The 22,683-nt window shown below is 49.9% G+C and overlaps 1 protein-coding gene across 1 annotated transcript in view; it reads right to left on the bottom strand.

Annotated features, from left to right (window-relative positions):
• Window positions 1–15,521: 15,521 nt before the first annotated feature.
• BZW1 (basic leucine zipper and W2 domains 1) overlaps window positions 15,522–22,683 on the bottom strand; it is a 109,988-nt gene continuing 102,826 nt past the window's right edge. The window contains exons 11-12 of the mRNA XM_069615437.1: window positions 16,820–16,942; window positions 15,522–16,000 (exon numbers count right to left, since the gene is read on the bottom strand). Coding sequence (XP_069471538.1) covers window positions 15,969–16,000; window positions 16,820–16,942 — 155 coding nt within the window. The 3' untranslated portion in view covers window positions 15,522–15,968. The remainder of the gene's footprint in view (window positions 16,001–16,819; window positions 16,943–22,683) is intronic.

The raw sequence follows: 22,683 nt of genomic DNA, 5'->3' as shown, positions 1-22,683 counted from the left end.
ATGGTGAGGGAGGGCGGGTCCTATGAGCTTTGCAAGTACCACAATTAGGTCCCACCCTGGAGGCAGGTTTGAAATGGAAGGGTGGAGGCTTTTTACACCCTCCATGAATTCCTTTATGACAGGCATCTTCCGATAGGACACCTCACTTTGAGAAGTGGTGTACGCGGATAGAGCCGCCAAGTGAACTTTGGAGTTAAAACTAGCCCAGAGTCTAGTAAGTGGAACATGTAAAGGAGGTGTGTGATGGAGTACATTTCTATTGTGTTTATTTCTTTTGACTGGCACCTTATTACAAATCTTTTCCACTTGTTGAAATAACAGGGTCTGGTTTGTGTGCCTCCTTCAGGATGCCCATACACCTTTGATGGGTTTATGGCCAAATTCTATGACTTCAGGAGCCATGCTGCCAAGTTCATAGACTGAGGATGTGAGTGTAACGTTGTTCGCCCGTGCTGTGTAAGCATGTTGTAGGGGCAGAGTGAGCGGATCACACATTGCCAGTTTGCACAGATGTGGAAACGAAGGCTGTCTCGCCCAAATAGGAGCAACTAGAATAAGTGTCACTTGTTCCTGGTGCACCTCGGTCACCACTTTGCTCAGTAGCATAGTCTAGGGCATTCCCCTTTGACCCGTGTTGGGGAAACATGGATGCAAAGTCTGGGCGTTGCGTGGTTTGGCTTGTGGCAAACAAGTTTTAAGGGGGTATGGGGTAACCCCATAGGGAGAAGATATCATTTAGGATATTTTTGTTGAGCTGACTCGGTCTCTTCATGTAGAGGATCTCTGCTTAATAAGTCTGCCAGAGAATGGAGTTCCCCCTGGAACATGTTGCAATGTTAGGAACATGCCCCGCTTGAGTGCCCACTTCCCCATTTTTTGTGCTAGCATGGGCAGTGTGTGCCCCTCAGCTTGTTTATATAAAACATGGCAGTTGTCCTGTCCATGAGAATTTGAACTGTCCGACGTGCCAGGTGCACTTGGAAAGCTAGCAGTGCTTGGAGCACTGCCAGTAGTTCCAGAAGGTACATGTGGTTTTGGGCTGTGATCTATGTCCACACGTCATGCGCTGTGTGGTGAAGATAATGGGCTCCCCATCCGGTGAGTGATGAGTCTGTTGTGACAACTGCTTGCACTGTAGGGTTGTGAAAGGTTTTCCTTTTAACAGCTTTTCCTTTGTCCACCAGCATAGGGCTTGTACTAGGGTCAGCGAAACAACCACTAGATCGTCCCACTGACCACTTGCCCAAGACCACTGTTTCGCTAACCATTCTTGCATTGGACACATCCGCAGTCATGCATGCAGGACCAGGTAAATGCATGCATATGGTTATTTGGGGACCGGCTAGATACTGAGGTATTTGCAGCAGTAGGTTTTGCACTCCTGTTTGACGGAAAAACTAGACCCTCTTCTGTATGTATGACTAGAAACTGTTGTCTTGCTTTGGACGAGACTTTTTTCGGGTTGATTGAGAATCAATCTTATTTAAACAGGAGATTGATTGTTCTCTGGGTATTTTGCTTGCAAATTTGGGGGGATTCCCCAGTTATCAGCCAGTCTTCCAGATAAGGGTACACTGGGATTGACTGTAGGTGTGCGGTCAATACCGCTAATACCGTGGTAAATACCATTGGCGCAGAGGCTATGCCAAAGGGTAGTACCTTGGATTGGTTCGCCATTTTGAAACGCAAGAACCTTCTGTGCGCTGGGAACATTGAAATATGAAAGTATGCATCTTTCATATCCAAGATTGCCATGTAGCAGTGAGATTACCTCCCTACTTCTGCATGCCTTGTCATGCAGACATTTCGTGGCTTGACATAGGTGTTTGCAGGGCACAGGGATTAGGACAGGGCACATCGTTAAGACTTTGGCAAAAGGAAGTACATTGAAAAAATACCCTTGTTTACCTGGTTTGCCGGGACGATCTCTATGGTGTCTTTTAGAAGCAGTGCCTTCATCTCTTCCAACAGGATACGTTCTTCCTGGGAGGTGTCTGTCTTGGTGGGTGGTTGGCTGGTGTTTGGATCAGCTCTATGCAATACCCCTCTTCCCCCAGTCAAGTGTAATGCGACCTACTGGAGTGGCATGGGAGGGAACCTGTTGCAGGTGGTCATTGCTTGGGGGGGAGGGGAGTTAAGCCCCTCTAGGGGAGGAGGATCTGCCCCTACTAAGAGACCACCTCTGGCCTCTTTGAAAACCCTGCTGTGAGGATTGCTGTGACGAACCCCAGGACGAACCTTGGCTCTAATTTGAGGACTGTTTGGAGTTTTGCCTTCTGAAACAGCAAGTGTTAGAGCACCCTTTGCCCAAAGGGTTTGTTGGTGAGCTGCCCTAGGGTTTTGAGGGTGTCGTGCCCGTTTTGTGCTATTGAGAGCATCCTCCACTAGTAACCAATCACAGGCCGCTGGGTCATACTGTCCCCAGCCAATAACTGCCCTCTACCTAAGCCCCTCCTCTGGCAGCCATCTTCAGATGTGGTAGCACCTAAAGTGGCAGTAGGACCAAGAGAAGAGCCACAGAGAGGTAGGAGAGAGGGTTTGCATGTGAATCCATGCCAGACCCGTGCTGGAGACCAACAGTTACAGGTAAGTAACTTGTTCCTTCTCCAGCATGGGGTCTGGCATGGATTCACATGCTCATGAATACAAGAATACATAGCAGTACACATGCACAACCACAGGAGGTGGCAAGGCTCAACATTAAGCATTTCATCAACTCAACATTAAGCATCTTACCTCCTCACTAGGCTCACCTTCAAGCGAACAGGTTGAACAGGTTGCACAGCACTGCCTGGCCGACTCTGGACTCCTCCCTGGAATCCCAGTCGACGCAGTAGAATCTCGTGAAGGTGTGCGTCGACTTCCACGTAGCAGCCCTGCAGATGTCCAGCAGGGGCACACCAGACAGGAACGCCGTGGTAGCGGCGATCGCTCTGGTTGAATGGGCTCTTGGACGGCCGGGCAACGATCGGTTTGCCAACCGGTGACAGTGCATGATGCAGCCAGAGAGCCATCTGGAAATGGAAGCCTTCGAGAGGGCCTTCCCTTGGTTCACAGGTCCAAAGTTCACAAACAGTTGCAATGTCTTCCGTAGGCTCTTCGTGCGGTCCACGTAGAACTTCAGCACTCCAGCTACATCCAGCGAGTGCAAAATCCTCTTGACCGGCGACGGGAAAAAAAATGGTAACACCAAGGGCTCGTTGAGATGGAAGTTCAACAGCACCTTGGGAATGAAGGAGGGGTGCGTCCTCAGCACCACCCTTGTTTCATGGAATGTTAGGTATGGAGGTTTACAGGAGAGGGCCTGGATCTCACACTCGTCGTGTGGAGATGATGGCCGCAAGAAACGCTGTCTTCCACGACAGGAACTTTAACGGCGCCGAATGCAGTGGCTCAAATGGAGGCCCCATGAGCCTGGTCAGCACCTTGTTGAGCTCCCACACCAGGGCCGGGGCCTTCATCGGCGGGAATGATCGGAACAGTCCTTTCATGAACTCCTTCACCAGGTGAAGGACCATAGCGACGAGCGCCCCAGAGTTCAGGTGTAGCGGGAGATAGCCACCAGATGGATCCTGATGGAGGCATGCACCAGCCCCGCCTTGGTCAGCGATAGCAAGTACAGCAGAGGGTTAATCTTCTGTGCATGGCACCAGACAAAGAACCTCTTCCATTTGTGTCCATAGCACTTAAGAGTCGAGGACACCCTGGCCTTTGCAAGCACCTCCTTGCAGTCCGCCGGGACATCGTACCCTCTGAACTCTAGTGCTGCAGGAGCCAGGCCTGCAGGTTCAGCGACCCCGGGTCGTGGTGAAGGATGGTGCCTCCTTCTCTGGCAAGAAGATCCACGTCAGTCGGCAGTTTGACAGGGGGGAGGGGGGGGCGAGGGGGGGGGTTTCGTTGACATGTCCAGAAGGTCCGGGAACCAAATCTGCCTCAGCCACACTTGTGCAACGAAGATCATCCTGCACCGGGACCGTCTGAGTTGACTGATGAGTCGCAGCAGCAACGGCAGGAATGCATACAGAAATAGGCCATCCCAGGGGAATGAGAAGGCATTGCCCATGCTCCCCGGCTGGGGAAACCTGCTGGCGAACCTCTGGTACTTGGCGTTCGTCGCTGTCGCGAATAGGTTGATCTGGGGATTGCCCCATCATCGGAATAGAAGATCCACTTGATCCGGTTGCAGTTCCCACTCGTGGCACGAGCGCAGCTCCCTGCCGAGTGAGTCGGCGATGGTGTTCTTTATTCCTGCCAGATCGAAGGGTACCAGGGCGACGGCCCAGTGCCACAGATCCTGCACTTCCTTGGCTGGGGATCTGGTGCCCCCCTGCTTCCGGATGTAGAACATCGTGGTGGTGTTGTCAGTGAAGATCCTCATCACCTTGCCCTTGAGGGATGGGAGGAATGATTTGAGGGCCCAGAAGACGGCTCGGAGCTCGAAGACATTGATGTGCAGAGACCTCTTCTCTGGGAGCCAAAGGCTTCTTGCATGGAGAACTCGGGTGTGCGCTCCCCATCCCTCCAGGGAGGCGTCAGTTTCCTGATGTACCGGGGTCTGAAAGTCCATGCCCGCCGCATGATGCGCGCGGGCGTCCCACCACTCGATCGCTTGGCGGAAAGTTTCGTTGAGTGAGATCCTGTCCTCGAAGCTGCCCACAGCTTGCATCCAACAGGCGTCGAAGAATTCCTGCAGTGGTCACATCCGCAGCCCGCAGAGGAGCACGAGGTAGATGCACGACATGCAGAGTAGGGACTTGATGGACCTCACCCTGGCCACCTCCATGGTCAACAGCCACTGTACCTTGCCCAGGATGGCCTTCGTCCTTTCCTCCGACGGGGAGGCCAATCGCGCCACTGTGTCGAGTCTGGCTCTGAGGAACAGGGCGACTTGTGATGGTACCAAGTGGGATTTCGCAAAGTTGATCGAGAATCCCAGATCCGTGAGCAGTTGGACAGTCTTTGCTGTGTGGTCGACGGCGAGTTCTCTTGACTTTGCTCGGATAAGCCAGTCGTCCAGGTAGGGGTAGACGTGAATCCCCTGTAGGCGCAGCCGCGCCGCCACTGATGCCAGGCACTTGGTGAATACCCTGGGCGCTGACTTCAATCCGAAGGGAAGGGCTTTGAACTGGTAGTGCCGCCCCTGGACCAAGAATCGTAGGAATTTGCGATGTCCCTTTATAATGGAGATGTGGAAGTAGGCATCCTCCAAGTCTAGCGACGATAGGAGATCGCCTCCCTCCAGCTGTCCCAGCACGTGCTGGAGGGTGACCATCCGGAATTTGTGACTTGATGTACTTGTTTAGACGACGAAGGTCCAGGATGGATCGCCAACCGCCGGTCTTCTTCCGGACGAGGAAATACGAGTACCCTCCGGAACCCCAGAGCCTTTTTGGGACGGGTTCTATGGCCCCCTTCCTTAGCATCGCTCGTACCTCCTGAAGTAGTTGCGGGACGTGGTTTTCCTTCCTGGCCACGGGTGGTATACGGGGACACCTGTGAAATTCCAGGGTGTGCCGTGGGCCAGGGCATCTAGCACCCAACGGTCAGTGAAGATGGACTCCGACACGCTGACAAATTTCGCCAGGCGGCCTCCCACCGGGGTGCTTGGGTGGGGGCCCGACACCACGGCCGATTCAGTCCTGCTTGGCCACGGTCTTGCCGCCTTGGCAATGACGAGATCCCCCGTCTTGCTGCATCCTCTGTAGGCTTCCTGCAACGAGGAGCGGGCCGCTTGACGGTACAAGGAACCTCCGCCGAATCCTTTGGAGGCAACTTGCTTGCCTCCGGAGTTCCGAAAGGACGGCCATCGTCGTTGAACACCCAAGGCCTAAGCCGTCGGTGTCCACCTTGATGGCCTGCAGTGACTCGTCCAATGTCTTGCTGAACAGGTTGTTCCCATCGAAGGGCATGTCCAGAACCCTGGTCTGCATGTCCTGGTGCAAGTCGGTGGCCTTGAGCCAGCCGCACCAGTAAGGCAAACGTTGCCCATCTGGCGAAAGACTGTCAGCGATGTCAGTGGCCACCGTAATGGCGTGGTCCGAAGCCACCTTGTCTTCCTGAAGGATTTCCAGGGCCTCAGCCCTCTTGTCGTCCGGGAGGAAGTCCAGCAGGGAAGCGATCTTCAAACACAGCTCCGTCATAGCGAGCCACAATCGCGAGAGTGTTGGCCGCTTTAATAGTAGTCACCACCGATATGATACGCCGTCCCATGGCGTCCAATTTCTTTCCCTCGCCGCCCGGAGGGGAAGTTGAAGCAGTCGCCCCAACTGCTTTTTTCTTGGCCACCGTGGCGACGACTGAATCCGGGGACGGCTGTGCCCGGAGCCGTGGACGGGTTCTTCAGGAGCACAAGCCCCTCGTCCCAGTTGTCCAGTAACGGGACTGAAAGGACAGTCTTCCTCTTGGCCTCCCGCCATTGGTAGAGGAAACCTTCCTTCTGTTCTTCGGGGCAGAGCTGGAAGAGCTCAGATGCCCTGGCGATCATGGTGTGGAAGGAGCCAATTTCGTCGGGAGGGGAGGCCCGAGCGGGTGGTGATGGAAGGTCCATTCCGTCATTACCACCGTCGGCATCTGTCCCCGTCGTCTCCGTTCCCATCTCATCCCTTAGAGGAGGGGAAGGAGGTGAAGGCTGGAAAGGAGGAGGGGGATGAGTTCTCTGCTTGTTCGGTGGGCTTTCCGATGGTCCAGGCTCCGCTGGATCGTCCGCTGGGGGTAAGGGCAACCTTGTCCTTATCTCCGTGCAAAAGGCCTGAATAGCCATCAAGATCACTGCTCAGTTGTCTTGTGGCATAGGCACCGGTTGTGATGGGAGCGACGGTTGGGGAGTAGGATCCTCCGTCCCCTCCACAGCCCGTGGTTCCTCATCAGCACTGCCGTCGCTTTCTTCGTCCGCCTCGTCGGGATCCCTCCCATAGGCCCGGAACTCCTCGAACTTCTTGTCCAGGATCTTTGCGACACCAGCCAGCTCATCTTCAGAGGTGGTATCTGTGTCCGTAATGGCTACCGGGGCCCCCCCTCTTTCTCTGCCCGGGGGTCTTATCGATAGGCTGAAAAGAGGATTCCCTCCACGGTGGCAGGGAAACTCTCGGCCCAGAGGTTGTCTCCACTGGGATAGCCTCTGCAGGCTTCCCCAGGGCTGCCATGACTCCCTTGATCGAGGCCTTAGCCAGGTGAATCCGGGCTTCTGCGACTTTGGGCGCGCCTGAGGCCTTCACCTTGGGGGAGGGTCACTGCCTCGCTCCCCCTCGGCTGTCTCCGTCGGGATGAACTGGGACTTCTCCCGAAGCTTACCTGGGTTCTCCGGTTTCCTCTTCCCCGAGCCAGGGCCTTGGCTCGTGGTTGATGGCGTTGGTGATAATGCGCCCTGCCTGGCAGCCAAGGAGCATGACCGATCAGCGCTCCCAGTGCCCGCAGACTCGCAGTGCTTTACCTTCTGTTGGGCCCCCGTTGCCAGAGCGCCCACAAAGGTCTTAGACCGCTCGGACTTATTCCTCTTTTCACCTGCTGCTGGGCTCTTCCCCTCCAGCCAGTTGGCGAGTCGAGTACGACGATCCCTCATCATCCGTTCGGGCATGTTCTTACAAAACGCACAGTCCTTCACGTGCAATTTGTCGTCGTGAAGGTAGTAGAGGCACCGTGAGTGCTCATCCTCTTTAAAGGCGTTCTGTAGCCCGCATCCAGGGCAGCTCCTGAACAGCTTCGGTCCAACAGGCGTCATGCTTCCCTTGTCCTGGGCCATGACCACGCGGGGTAGGCCTCAAAGAACTTCTGGAATCCTCCGAGAAGTGGAAACTCGACGAAAAGAGGCCCTTGAGGGGCATAGAAAGTTCCGAAAACAGGTCCCCGGATCGGAAGTATAATCAGTGGGGCTTGAGGCTTGATTGACCGAAAATATAAGTTAACTCTTTGAAAAAACGCAAAACAGTAAAAGCTTGAGCTAAAACACGAGGACTCCCAACACTTGAACATGTGGTAAAAATCTGAAGATGGCTGCCAAAGGAGGGGCTTAGGTAGTGGGCAGTCATTGGCTGGGGGCAGTATGATCCAGAGACCAGTGATTGATTACTAGTAGAAAAGAGTTCAGAAACGAAACAAAGTTTTTTTTCTTTACCGAGGATTCCCAGCCTGACTGGGAATGAGCATGTGAATCAATGCCAGACCCCATGCTGGAGAAGTGCGTACAGATTGCTGTGGTTTTAGAGGTATGGTTGTGTTCGAGGGGTGAGTTTAGTAGAGTTGATTAGCATTGGTGTCTGAAGAGACACTAATTTTGTGTCTTTCAAGGTTTAGAGGCATTTCTTCCTTAGTGATCTTGTTTCAGCATGACTCCATGTCACGCTAATCAATCTCCACAATTCCATCCTGGTTGTTACTCAGGCCAGCCCTTACATCCAAGTCTGTGCCTGATGCAAACTGGTCCCCATGGAACAATCTAGTTGTGACCCATTCCCATAGTTCTGTGTGCGATGCGGTTCAGTCAAGCCATTACCATGTCCAGATTTGACGCAAGGGAATCGCCATACCCATGTCTGCATTGATTTTGTTGTGTCTCGGGTTAGTCGTTTCCGATGCAAGTCCATCTCCAGGCATTATGCTAGGATGTGGTGTATGTCAGTCTAGTGGATTTCATCTTCTTACTGGCTTAGGTGCAGGTTTTAGTGTAGCGCTAGTGGTCTAGTTTTGGCTGGAACGTTTGCTTATATGGTGGGGTTGGTTTGAAGATGGCCATCTTGTGAGCATGCAGTAATTGTTATAGTGTGGATGCTAAGTTGCATGGGGTTGACGGTTTACATATGATGGCATGTCAAGCCTGGCAGGGAGACGCTTGCTAGTGGGATTAGGTTGATAGTTGTGCCCGTTTGTCAGCCTGGTTAGTTATTAGTCTGTCCCGATTGGATGGTCACTCATGGTCGGTTCAGCCTTGCATTGTCCCTTTAGTTCTTGCAGGTGGTCCCCTTCTCTGTTGGTTCTTGGTGTTGTCTGTACCGTCATGGATTTCTGTCAATTGGCTCTTTACATTTTTTATTTTATGGTTTGTAGTTTCCGTCTGGTTCAGAGGTATTGAAGAGCCAGGTTTTCAGCAGTTTTCAGGCTTTTAGGTGATCTTGTTTTATTTCTTTCGGGATTGTTCCAGGTTTGTGCCTGCAGGGGAAGGGGGGGGAGAAGAGGGGAGAGAAAGGTCAGACACCCCCCAAAGTATTTCTCTTTGCGTATGGCTTTGGTTCCAGGTGGATTTTGTTGCTCGATCCAAGGAGTCTCATCTTTTGTAGGAATGCTGCTCCCTGGCCGCCGATTACTCTGTTATGCACATGGTCTTGAAGGGGATACGTTGTTCGATTGGAACACAGTGTAAAATGTTTTGCACTGGTGTGATGTGGTCTCTTCTAGATAGGAGAAGTCTGGCCACTGCATTTAGGATGTGTTGCAGTTTCCTCAGCAGGTAGAGGCTTTTGGTGTAGTCGATTGACATGAGGGCAACAATTGTCAGTGTTTTGTGGGTGAAGGATCGGATTCTTTGTTGAGTGAAGGGGGAATTTAGTGTTTACCTGGGGTCTAATGTTAGTGCACTGTCCATTAGGAACCCCATGTTTTTGACATTCGATGTAGCACCGCTCCCAATTCTATCAGCCACAGATTTTTAGGTTGTTGGCCTTCATCCAGTCATACATTTCTTTGCAACATTCTCCTAGAGCTGCGTTTTCTTCTTGTGCATCTTCTATTTTGTAGATTTGTGCATCATCTGCGTGGTTGTAGCATGCAAGATTTTATTTTTTTGAAGATCTTCATTAGAGTCTGGTAGATGTTTAAGTACAGTGGCAATAGCGAGGATCGTTCTGGTACTCCAGCCGCTCACTCGCAGAGCAGATTTGAATGGCTTTATCTAGACAGTCTGTTTGGTTTTCTAGGAATGTTATCATCCAGAGTAGTGCCAAGTCTATTATACCCATTTCCTCTAATCTCGCTTACTGTGTTGAATGCTGCGGAGAGGTCAAGAAGAATCAGGGCCGAGGTTGTGTTGGAGTCGGCGTTTGTCTTTAGATCATCCCAGATAGAAATGCAGATTCTGTTCCTCTTGCGGGTCTGAAGCAGACTTCTGCTTGGTCCAGCAACCAGCATTTTCTTCTCCATGCTCTTGAGTTAGTTTGTATACGTAGGTTTCTAGGAGTTTTGCTGCTTAGGGGATGTTTGAAATAGGTCTGTAGTTGTAGGTCTTCTACATCACCACTTGTGTTCTTAATAAGTGGTTTAATATAAGCTGATTTGAAGGATCGTGGTACAAGGATTGATTTGTAGATGTCTGGGGTCCATGGGAGAGCCTGCTTTCTTGCTATTTTACCACCTGGACAAACAAATGTCTGATATTTGCAGGAAGTTTGAGTTTGTGTTCTGGCTCCTCATTGGTCATACTTCACTGGTCTGTTTTATAGGATGTCAGATGTTGATTGTTTTGTTTGCTAGATTGTTGCATACTTTGTGAAGGTATCAGTTGTCGCAACCTAGTGGGTTTCTCATTTAGTTTATTTATGAAGTTGAACGTTTGTGTGTTGGCAGCTTTGGTGATTGTCCGTGCCTTTTCTTTGCTTTTGAAGGTCCTTGTATGATCCAATTTGCCTCTGGAACAGTTTTTTTTTACCTTGGTCTTATTCTTTCCTCCATTCTAGTTCCAGCTTCTTTTTCATGGTGCTTAGTAGTGGGGTGCGACCATTTTGCCATTGCTCTTTGACAGGGCGAGTGGTTTTTCTGGGGAGATGCAGTCTATTGCATCAGCGATTCATTTATGTAGGTCTGTTTTTGTCTAGGTCTGCCTTGTCCAGTTCGGTGTGTGGTTTTGTGAGCACAAGTTCTATTAGGTTGCTCGCTTGGATGGCTTTCCAGTTTTGTGGTGGTTGGGAGTTTGAGGGGCTGGTTGGTTGCTTTAGTTGGGAGCTTGATCACAAGTGGGATGAGATGGTTGCGGTTCACTCCAGAGTATCAGCAGTGCCATTTTTTTGTTGCCAAAAATTGCATCAAGTGTGCATCCTGCCATCTGTGTTGCTCCTTTGACCAGTTTAAGTTTCTTGGTTGCTAGCTGCCTGATTAGTGAACTTTGCGAGTTGGTGCGTTTTTCTTCAAACCATATGTTAGTCACCCAGGATTATCAGATGTTATGTTGGATGGCTATGATGGTTACAATGAAGCTGTCGAAGGTTGCATCATGTGTCAGTGGTCTGTAAATCAGTATGAATTTAATGTTTGTTTTTGGGTTTGCTTAAGAGCATGTAGTTGTCATCCAGTCATGTTTGATTAATAGGATGTGGATCTTGTTGTACAGCAGGTCAAAGATCTGTTGTGTGTATTGACAAAGATCTTGCATTGATTATGCTGCAGCAATTTTTAATGGTATGAAATGGTTTGTGTTTTATGGTTCATGGAAGTACAGTGAGTGTGCCCCATTTTGTGCTCTCCTTCGAATTTCCTAGCGGCTCCCAGGCCTGTGAAACCCCTCAAGTAGTCCCTTTCTCCCACCCTGCACCCTTCCTGGTTGGCTTCACTCCCGCCCTGCACCCCCTGCCCAGATAGTGTATTCAGGTGTCCGCAGGGGAAGCCAATGAAGCCAGCAGCTAACAGACACCAACAAAGTGTAAGTGTGGCATGGTTCGGGTGTAGAGCAAGTACTCTACTCCAGAAAACCCCTGCCACTCTACCTTTCCAGAAGGTAGACTGGCACGGACTTGTCCATGCATACTTGGGAGAGATTTGTAACCACCAGCCTAAATCTATTAATGACTGCACTATAAAAGTTGCCATGCATTATATATTAAACATAATTGCCAATGCTAACTAGAGAAAACTTTTGGACTGTCACTTCTAGATAGAATAGCGAATATTAGCCACACTTAGACAGAATTCTTAACTTTGCGCCGAATGTAGACAGAATTGTGAATGATGGCATGTGCCACACTTTGATGAAACTGGACTCCAGCCTGCATCACATCTAGATAGAAATGGGAATGATAGCATGTACCATATGAAATTGTGCACTTTGGCCTGCGTTGCATCCAGATAGAATTGGGCCACACTTAGCTGGAACTGAACTTTAGCCTCCGCCACAGTGGATAGAATCGTGAACTTAAGCCTGTGTCACAGCTGTATCCTCATTTATACCTGTATCGACCCAAAATTTGAGTAAAGGGCAATATGTATTCTCAAGACTAGAATGTGACCCTCCCCACTCTACCTACTGTGCAGGGCAAAGGATCTTTTGAGACAGATGTTGCTGTTGCCTATTGAAACTTTTTTCTTGAAGCGCCGTCACCGAAGATCTTGCGGTAAACTGATATTGCATATTTACTTCTTGGCTGATGCCATCATTTAGAAAAATTATAATTCTAAAGTTTAGTTTTAGTTGCAAGTTCTAGAAAGGGGAGATCGATAAAAGTTCTGTTGCATTTAGGCCATCACAAAATTAAGAATAGCATTGACAATCTGGCACTTATTGTACTTGTTAAATTCCCCCTTCATGCTGGCAATTTCCCCCCACTGGCCACTTGCTTGCACCAACGCCAGATGGGAATTACTGCATGCGCCGACACAGAAGAGACATGAAGTAGGAGCGGCAAGTGGGAAGGGGATGGCATGATGTATAGTTGGGGATAGAAGTGGCCTACTGAGAGATTAGTGGTTGTCCCCAGCACAACGCAAGTGAGTGGCCCACATGCAGAGGTGTCCACTGCACAGGAGAGGGGGGGGCACCAAATACAGATGCGGGAAACCACAATTCAGCAAGTGGCCTGCAGGAATTTATTTTTTACAACTTGCTTGAAAGGAACCTCTACAGTGGGCGACATTAAGCCAGCGGGTCGGTTTTAGTTACAACAGTGTTAAGGATTAAACTACTAGGTTGCTATTCTCTTGCACCCTAGGCTACTCGTTTCCTGAGTGAGGTTGCCAATGTGAAGTTTTTCTATCCAGCCACTGAGCATACTTAAGGTAGAGGGCAAATTTGATGAGTGCAAACACCTATGCAAGCAAGCATGAGCAGATAACCAGTATGCAGGTCATTCTCGGAGTCTTAGTTGTCACTTTAAGGAGCTATGGTGTGATTTCCACCAAGCACCTTATATCAAAAAGTTGAAGACTAGGTTAGCCTTCATTTGACTAATCTGTTTGCACTGGGGGAAAAACCACCAAGAAAATGAAGTAACCCCCAGAGTTACAGGTACATCCACCCTTTCATACTCTAGGCCTTTCTGGCTAGGCAATGCACTACCTCTTTCCATAGAGGAAAATGGCAAACAAAAGTGTACGCTATTGTGGATTCTAGGATAGTCTGCGGCATGCACCACTAGTACATGATTTGAAGTAAGTCATGGGAATCTGCTACCTATGCCCCATAATCTGGTGGCCAACTTCCATTGGGATAACCCCACTAAACCTGGCCCAGAGACAGGGCCTCGCTTTGCACATACTGTGAGGAGCTGGGGTCGTTTTGTTCATGAAGTTAAATTCAGGATGAGCATTGTGTAGGAGTGCACTGGACTTTGCTGGAAACGTATTGTTTCTGCTAAGAGTTTATAAAATTTCCCTTAAATGGTGATTTAGGAAGTAGGTCTCTTCCCCCAAATCAAAATTTGGGAAGAGTACAATCTGCTTGGAACCATTAGGCAGTACACATTCTATTCACTGTATTTTATCCCTGAAGCTTGCGTAAGCAGTTCCAATCACACCGGATCACCTACTCTTGAAGTCAGGTTGCAAAGGACACATTTCAGGAAACAGGACGAGTCCAACTGTGGAATTCATTCCCCCTCACATTCGACAAGCAAGACTACATGGCTTAACGTAAAGCTCTAAAACCTGGCCTTTTCGGTAAACCTGTCAAGGACCGTCTGGAGCCGCCAAAACCCACCAAAAGTCAAGAATCACGAGTTCAATTACATTAAATTAAGCAATTACAGCCAGCAAGTGGTCCTAGACATACTGAGGGAAGGGACCATGGAAACCGACCAAAAAGAAATCAAGGTGGAATTAGCAACTGTGAGGCCACATGAGGCAGCCTTGGTGTCCTGCAAGCTCTAGGATATGCATCTGCTGATTCTCTGCTTCCCGATTTCACTGCACAGGCCTAACAGCATGTTGCGCCATCAAAATGATCATACCCATTCATTCCTCGTCTTGCCCAAATACATACCCAAGATACAAACCCACACACAACCAGGCACTAGAATGCCTCTGTCCAGCAGGTCCTTTAGCACCTCTGCCTTGGTAGGACTACAGTGGCGCGAGATATATCCTGGCCCATGACTAGTATCCTGCCAGGACCTACACTGTAACCCACCATATACCACAACCTGGGACCTTGAAAATGGGTCCAATGACAGTGCTGAGTTTAAGAATAATTACCCTCCGACTGTGCAAATCCTACTCTAGTCCAATCTTTGAACCTCCTCAAGATTACCGCAAAACATGACGTTCACTGCCAGCTCATCCAAACCCACAAAGTAACCAGGAAAAGTGGGCACCTAAGAGTACATCATCCACTCCAGACACTTCCTTTTCCCATCACTATGCTCACTCTCCACCTTACAAATAGAGCACAGCTATATCCTTTATCAATTCTGCCTAGCTGCACACATACAAAATTCTCCGTTAACACCGCAGCCTGTTAGAACGCAGCTATACCCCACGAAGAAAGAAAATCTGCCTCGCTGCACTCAAATGTCCTACACAGGCCTAATGCCACCTGAATGCAGTCCCTCACATTCAGACTGCACATATGCAACTGATCTCTCACTACCACGGCACATAGTGTTAGAATGCAGCCACCATCACGCAAATCCTACTGCCTGCACACATTAAGGGCACCAAATCACTACTCTACTAGACTGTCCTGGACTATGGTCCCCAAGGGCATTCAATCCCCAAGCTCTTTGAGATCATACCAATGATACATAGGGCACTATATAAATGCCAAATAACATAAGCAAATACCTGGAAAAAACCATGCTAAGAGCTGCATTCTCATCCCCCAAAGTAGCTCTGCACTACAAGTTTCCATTGCTTACCATACAAATATGCAGATTACACATCTCCATTCAGAGACACTACTGGAGCTCAAGTGATTAGAGTCTGCCACACCTCTGCAAAGCAAACACTGTGCGAGTCAGCTATGGGTCAAACTCATGAAAGTGGTGCAAAACAGAAATAAAGTTATAGGCAATTAGAAATAGATGCAATTGCGTTTAGGACAGGGACAGAAACAGTTGCAAGGGTATCCTTAAGAAAATAAGGCTAGATCCATCAACATTCCAGAAGACTCATGAGCACAACGAACAAACCAGTGACACATAGCACAAGAAATCTGCATAAGCACACCAACCATGCTCTACTCCCAACTTCCCACCACAGCCAAACCGTTTCATCCTTTGTTGCTAAAAGGCCATGCACACTACAATCCATAACACCTTTAATTGCCTTTAGCCTTGCAAAGTATTTAAAGCAATCACACATCGCTCTCAGAAGAAACACAAGTAAACAGTATATAAAAAAAATCACTTTCTTTTAATGTTGGGTTCTCGCCATTTAATTGCAAATACTGTCCATAACAAATTTGCCAAATCATAAGTACTTGTAAACTTTATTTATGTAGAAAACCTGTGGGGTAAAATGATTGCTCATTTTGAAAGGCCTTAAATTACATTATTACAGTAGAAAATACAGGAGGTAGAATACAACTGAAGAGGGGAAATAATGAAACATCTGATTTAAATCTAGCGATCCTGCTGCTACTTAAAACATGGTTTTAAAACTAAACCAGACTTTTTTCACCACAGAAACAGAATAAAAATAAAAGTGTTCCATGAAAGCCCTTATATCATGCTTGATACAGGAGGTAGGATGTAAAAACCAGAAGGACACGCAATGAGACGAGATGCAACAGTTTTATCTACAGCTCCTGTGTTTGCTTACTGGGGACATGGTTTCAAAACTCAATCGCCCTCTTCGGTTTCAGACTCTGATTCTGTTGGAGAAAAACACATTGTGAAGACATGCTAAACTATTGAGATACTTACAAATATTTGCATAGCAGTTATGACTTGATCTGCAAGAAAAACTCCCATTTCAGAAGTTTCATATTGTAGTTCAAGGAGAGATCTTCAACAAAACACTAAAGTTAAAGCTGTGTGAGACCAGTAAGGTTCCATTTTGTGAAACTTACAATTGAGAAAGCTGAGCATACAGGCCCAACAAGAGACTCAAAATTAGCATCTGTATACATTTAACAGTTTAAGAATTACACATTTAGAAACAAACGTAAATGGGTTAGCACCATAGAAGAGTTCACAAGGTTATAGGTTAACTTGTTAGTGTTGCTACAACCAACTGAAACTCAATTTTGGTTAACGTTTGCAAGCCTGCCTCCATTATTGCTACAGTGTGTAGTTCCCCATTTGAAAGGGTGTTATAGGGCATGTCACTAAACAGAAGACAGCCTTCAGACAACCAGGATAGTAAAAAAAAAAAAAAAACAAAAAAAAAAAAGCTTGGATTCTACACAGCCTAAAATGGCTCTTGTGAAATGTAATAAGCTGCGATTGTTGAATACAATTACTGCTGCTTATAAAAATTCACAAGGCTCCCGCAGGGAGCGAGCGGAAGTCAATTGCCATGTTTAATGCGCTATTGAGGAGTGGCCATACAGGTTTTTACATTTTAAAAAATAAAAAAAAAAGCACGATCAAGCACCTTCACGTTAGGATGGATGTCACGCAATAAGCGTGACGCAGAAGGGAATCATTACACAAAGCCAAACTATGATGCTACAACATTAAGAGCTTACCTTCTTCGGCATTCTTTAGCCATTCTACAAATTTTTTCATTTGTTCCAGAAAGACACTTTTCCCTTTCGCAACATGTGCGTCTTTATACCACTTCAAAATGGGTTCCTCACTCAGAACTTCGGCTGGGGGGGGGGAAAAAAAAAAAAAAAGGGTAACGATTAGTTATTTTCAAATTCACTTGAGGGCACAAAAGCTATGTCCCCCAACCACAGTGCACTAGTTCTGCAATTATCCAAATCAGAAGGGGTTTGTCACAGCCTTCGCTCAAAGTTCATTTGAGACATTTCCTATACGACGGGATTACTAGATTATTAAAATGCTATTACTGCCGTTCCTGCCAGATAAATGCTAAAAAGAAACTCCCATGAGCATTTTCAAATCAAAGTAATGTACAGTTGGACCCTATAATAGAACAAGCAACATGGCAAACAAAAAACAAAAATCTAAAAACGATTTGCTGCTAGAAGATTCGATTGACATCTATCGCCTAGTTTTACTTTGAGGTTCTGGCTGCAATTCTACACGATAGAAATTGATAAGACCATACAGCACACAAAGGCTTGGTTAGCCACCAAATACAAGGGGCAGCGTCCCTAGGCAAATTGGCCTGTGACAAAGTAAATTAAGAACGGCAACAAGTCCAGCATAATGGCTTATGCCACCCTGGAGAGGCCGAAAGTTGATGCCCATTGAGATTCCTGTGCTAAAAAGGCAATAATTGAGATTACCTGAAAAGGAAAACTTAACTAATGAATGAGTGAAGTAGGTTTCCTCTCGTGAACTGCAACCAGCAGGGAGTTATGTAACATTTCTCCCTCACTGACCCAGGCGCTTTTGTGGAAGGTGGTTGTTTTTAGGGTAAATTGTTCGAAGTAACCAGGTGAACCCTATGGAAAAATGGTTAAAAAGTATGTGTATATGCACACCCACCTAACGTGTTACATTAAGTCAGCTATAAAAACACAGATTCCGTGCAAATCTAGTCAGCATCTGATCACATGGCTAAGGTCCAAATTCTCACATTAGGCCATTTGTTTCCACTAACTTCAGGAGCCGGTCGTAAAGTACCCATGGAGCATTAAACCATGTACAAAGTTTTAAGTAATGGCAAAGTATCCTTCTGGTTATAATTTACTGTAAACTTAAACTCCCACCAAGACCCCTTCATGGTGCATGCCAGTTATGGAGGCATCACAAGAAAGCTCCACAGCTTCAACTCCTATCATACAGAGGATCATAAGCGATACAATGTCACTTCATACAATAGCTAGTCATGGTATTCAGTCACAGCCAGGTGGTCTAACAGATGAGGTCAATTGGAACTCAAATTTGCCACGTACCTCCAACAAAAGCTAACCTCATCACCAAGACAGAAGCCCTAATTCAGTCATAGGAAGTAACAGCCTGGTCCCCCGAAGGATTGAGGGAGACGTACATCCCCTTGTGCATTTCCTTAACCTATCAGAAGCCAATTTGCATGACTTCCCATAGTTCTCCACCTTTCAATTACTTCCCAGCGCCCCTGCTAGCTCTGGGCTCCCAGGTGCATGCCAGGACCTCCTTTACTCATCTATGCTTGATTCAGACCCAGTTCATCCCCAGTCAATCCAGATTGCTCCCCCCAACCTCATCGTTGCTTCCCTGCTTAGCTAAGTGCCCTCAAACACCATGAAGCAGACTGAATATAACTAATACAAACTCCAGACACCAGACTAAGGAGCTGGGCACAAATGTAATATGTGGAGAATCAGTTTGAAAGTGCCAACAGCCAGAACACATTGATTCTCAATTGGGCACTGAAAAGGCTCATCTTTGGAAAAGTATATTTGCATTTTGCAGAGCACAATGCTGCTGCACAGCATTCCGATTTACAGGAACAGAAGTACGAATGCCAGTTTTAAGCCCCAATATGTTATTTATATAGCGCACTGTCATCAACAGTGTTGGTCTCCAGGCGCTCAGGCGGATTTTTAAACAAAATGGTGGGGGTGGGTGAAGAGGGCATAGGAGGAACAAGTTACTTACCTGTAACTGTTGTTCTCCAGCATGGGTCTGGCATGGATTCACATGCTCATGAATATTCCCCGTCGTCAGGCTGGGAATCCTCGGTAAAGAAAAAACCAGTATCAGTTTCGTTTCTGATCTGTCTTTCGTAGTAATAACCAATCACTGGTCTCTGCGTCATACTGACCACAGCCAATGACTGCCCTCTACCTAAGCACCGCCTCTGGCAGCCATCTTCAGATTTGGAAGCACGTGAAGTGGCAGTATGACCAAGTGAAGAGCCGCAGAGGGGTAGGCGGGAGGGTTCGCATGTGAATCCATGCCAGACCCATGCTGGAGAACAACAGTTACAGGTAAGTAACTTGTTCCTTCTCCAGCATGGGGTCTGGCATGGATTCACATGCTCATGAATAAAGAATACATAGCAGTACACACATGCACAACCACGGGAGGTGGCAAAGGCTCAACATTAAGCATCACATCAACTCAACATTAAGCATCTTACCTCCTCACCAGGCTCACCTCAGGCGAACAGGTTGCGCAGCACTGCTTGGCCGACCCTGGACTCCTCCCTGGAATCCCGGTCGACGCAGTAGAATTTCGTGAAGGTGTGCGTCGACCTCCACGTAGCAGCCCTGCATATGTCCAGCAGGGGCACACCAGATAGGAACGCCGTGGTAGCTGCGATCGCTCTGGTGGAATGGGCTCTCGGACGGCCAGGCAGCGGTCGGTTTGCCAACCGGTGACAGTACATGATACAGCCGGAGAGCCATCTGGAGATGGAAGCCTTCGAGAGAGCCTTCCCCTGATTGACAGGTCCAAAGTTCACAAAGAGTTGTGACGTCTTCCGAAAACCTTTCGTGCGGTCCACGTAGAACTTCAGCGCTCTAGCTACATCCAGCGAGTGCAAAGTCCTCTCAGCCGGCGACGAAGGCGACGGGAAGAACACAGGTAACACCAAGGGTTCGTTGAGATGAAAGCCCGACGGTACCTTGGGCATGAAGGAGGGGTGCGTCCTGAGCACTACCCTCGTGTCGTGGAAAGTCAAGTACGGGGCCTTGCAGGAAAGGGCCTGGATCTCTCCCACTCGTCGTGCGGAGGTGATGGCCACGAGAAAAGCTGTTTTCCACGATAGAAACTTCAACGGGGCCGAGTGCAGAGGCTCGAACGGAGGTCCCATGAGTTTGGTCAGCACCACGTTGAGCTCCCACGCCGGGGCCGGAGCCTTCACCGGCGGGAACGATCTGAACAGTCCCTTCATAAACTCTTTCACCAGACGATGAGACCACAAGGACGTCCGGCCCGTGGTTCTGGTGTATCGGGAGATCGCAGCAAGATGAATCTTGATGGACGCGTGAGCCAGACCAGCTTTGGCCAGCGTCAGCAGGTACGGCAGCACTTGGGGAGCCGTAATCCGTAGAGGGTTAATCTTCTGTGCGTGGCACCAGACAGAGAACCTCTTCCATTTGTGTCCGTAGCATTTAAGAGTCGAGGACGCCCTGGCCTTTGCAAGAACCTCTCTGCAATCGGCCGGTATGTCGTATCCTCCAAACTCTAGCGCTGCAGGAGCCAGGCCTGCAAGTTCAGCGACTTCGGGTCGTGGTGGAGGATGGCGCCTCCTTCCCTGGAGAGTAGATCCGCGTCCGCCGGCAGCTTGATTGGCGGGGACGCCGACAAGTCCAGAAGGTCCGGGAACCATATCTGCCTCGGCCACGCAGGTGCGACGAGGATCATCCTGCACCGTGACCTCTTGAGCTGGTTGACGAGCCGGATTAGCAGAGGCAAGGGAGGGAACGCGTAGAGGAACAGGCCCTCCCAGGGGAACGAGAAAGCATCGCCCATGCTCCTCGTCTGGGGAAACCTGCTGGCGAACCTCCGGCACTTGGTGTTCGTCGCCGTCGCGAACAGGTCGATCTGGGGTGTGCCCCACCGTCGGAAGAGGCGATCCACCAGATCCTGCTGTAGTTCCCACTCGTGGCACGAGCGCAGCTCCCTGCTGAGTGAGTCGGCGATGGTGTTTATCCCTGCCAGATGAAACGGCACCAGAAGAATCCCTTGGGCGACGGCCCAATGCCACAGGTCCTGCGCCTCCTTGGACAGCGCTGGGGACCTGGTTCCGCCCTGTTTCCTGATGTAAAACATGGTGGTGGTGTTGTCGGTGAAGATCCTCACCACCTTGCCCTTGAGGGACGGAAGGAAGGACCTGAGGGCCCAAACACTGCACGGAGCTCCAGGACGTTGATATGCAGGGACTTCTCCGTCGGGAGCCAGAGTCCCCTTGCGTGCAGATTTTCGGTGTGCGCTCCCCACCCTTCTAGGGAGGCATCCGTGGTCACAGTCACCTGGTGGGCTGGGGTCTGGAAGTCCATGCCCGCCGTCAGATGCGCGCGGGTGCCCCACCACCGTATCGCTCATCGGAAACTCTCGTCGAGCTTGATCCTTTCCTCGAAGCTGCCCGTCTGGATCCAGCGCGCATCCAGGAACTCTTGCAACGGGCGCATCCGGAGCCTGCACATGGGAATGAGGTAGATGCAGGAAGACATCATCCCGAGGAGGGACTTGATGGACCTCACCTTGGCCGCGTCGGCCACCAACATCCGTTGCACCTTGCCCAAGATGGTCCTGGTCCTCTCCTCCGACGGGGAGGCCAGAAGGGACACTGTGTCGAGCCTCGCTCCCAGAAACAGTGCGACTTGCGCGGGCACCAGGTGGGATTTGGCGTAGTTCACGGAGAATCCCAGGTCCGTGAGGAGTTGGACGGTCCTTGCCGTGTGGACCACGGCGAGCTCCCTCGTCTTGGCGCGGATGAGCCAGTCGTCCAGGTAGGGGTAGACGTGAATCCCCTCGCGGCGCAGCTGCGCCGCCACCGGTGCGAGGCACTTGGTGAAAACCCTGGGTGCCGACCGCAGTCCGAAGGGAAGGGCTTTGAACTGGTAATGACGCCCTTGGACCACGAATCTGAGGAATTTTCGGTGCCCCTTTAGGATGGGAATGTGGAAGTAGGCATCCTCCAAATCCAACGACGATAGGAAGTCTCCTTCCTCCAGCTGACCCAGGACGTGCTGGAGGGTGACCATCCGGAACTTCTGCGCCTTGATGAACTTGTTCAGGCGTCGCAGGTCCAGGATGGGGCGCCATCCTCCCGTCTTCTTCTTCACGAGGAAGTAACGCGAGTAGACTCCGGAGCCCCGAAGCCTCTTTGGGACGAGTTCGATGGCGCCCTTTCTGAGCATCGCCTTTACCTCCAGGAGAAGTTGAGGGACGTGAAGTTCTTTCCTGGCCACGGGGGGGACGCGCGGGCACCTTCTTTGAAACTCGAGCGCGTGGCCCCGGGCCAGGGCGTCCAGCACCCAACGGTCGGTGGAGATGGACTCCCACACGCTGACAAAGCCCGCCAGCCGGCCTCCCACCGGGTTGCTTCGGTGGGGGCCCGACCCCACGGCCGGTTCAATCCTGCTTGGACGCGGCCTTGCCGCCTTGGCCTCCTTGGCGACGACGGCGGGGTCCGCCAGACTTGCCTCGTCCTCTGTAGGCCTCTTGCGACGACGAGCGGGCCGCTTGACGGTAGGAAGCGAAACCGCCGCCGGAACCTTTGGAGGCGCCCTTGCCTCCGCCGCTCCGAAAGGGCGTCCGCCGTTGCTGCAGTACTCCAAGGGCCCGGGCCGTCTCAGTATCCGCCTTGATGGCCTGAAGGGAATCGTCCACTGTCTTCCCAAACAGGTTGTTCCCGTCGAAGGGCATGTCCAGGACCCTGGTCTGGACGTCCTGCCGAAAGTCCGTAGCCTTGAGCCATCCGCGACGTCGAAGGCAAACGCCGTTGCCCATCTGGCGGAACCCAGTGTCGGCGATGTCCGTCGCC

The sequence above is a fragment of the Ambystoma mexicanum genome, chromosome 9 (assembly GCF_040938575.1).
Source record: "Ambystoma mexicanum isolate Mex_15411 chromosome 9, UKY_AmexF1_1, whole genome shotgun sequence".
NCBI lineage: Eukaryota > Metazoa > Chordata > Amphibia > Caudata > Ambystomatidae > Ambystoma > Ambystoma mexicanum.
This window is presented reverse-complemented; position numbering and strand designations above follow the sequence as displayed.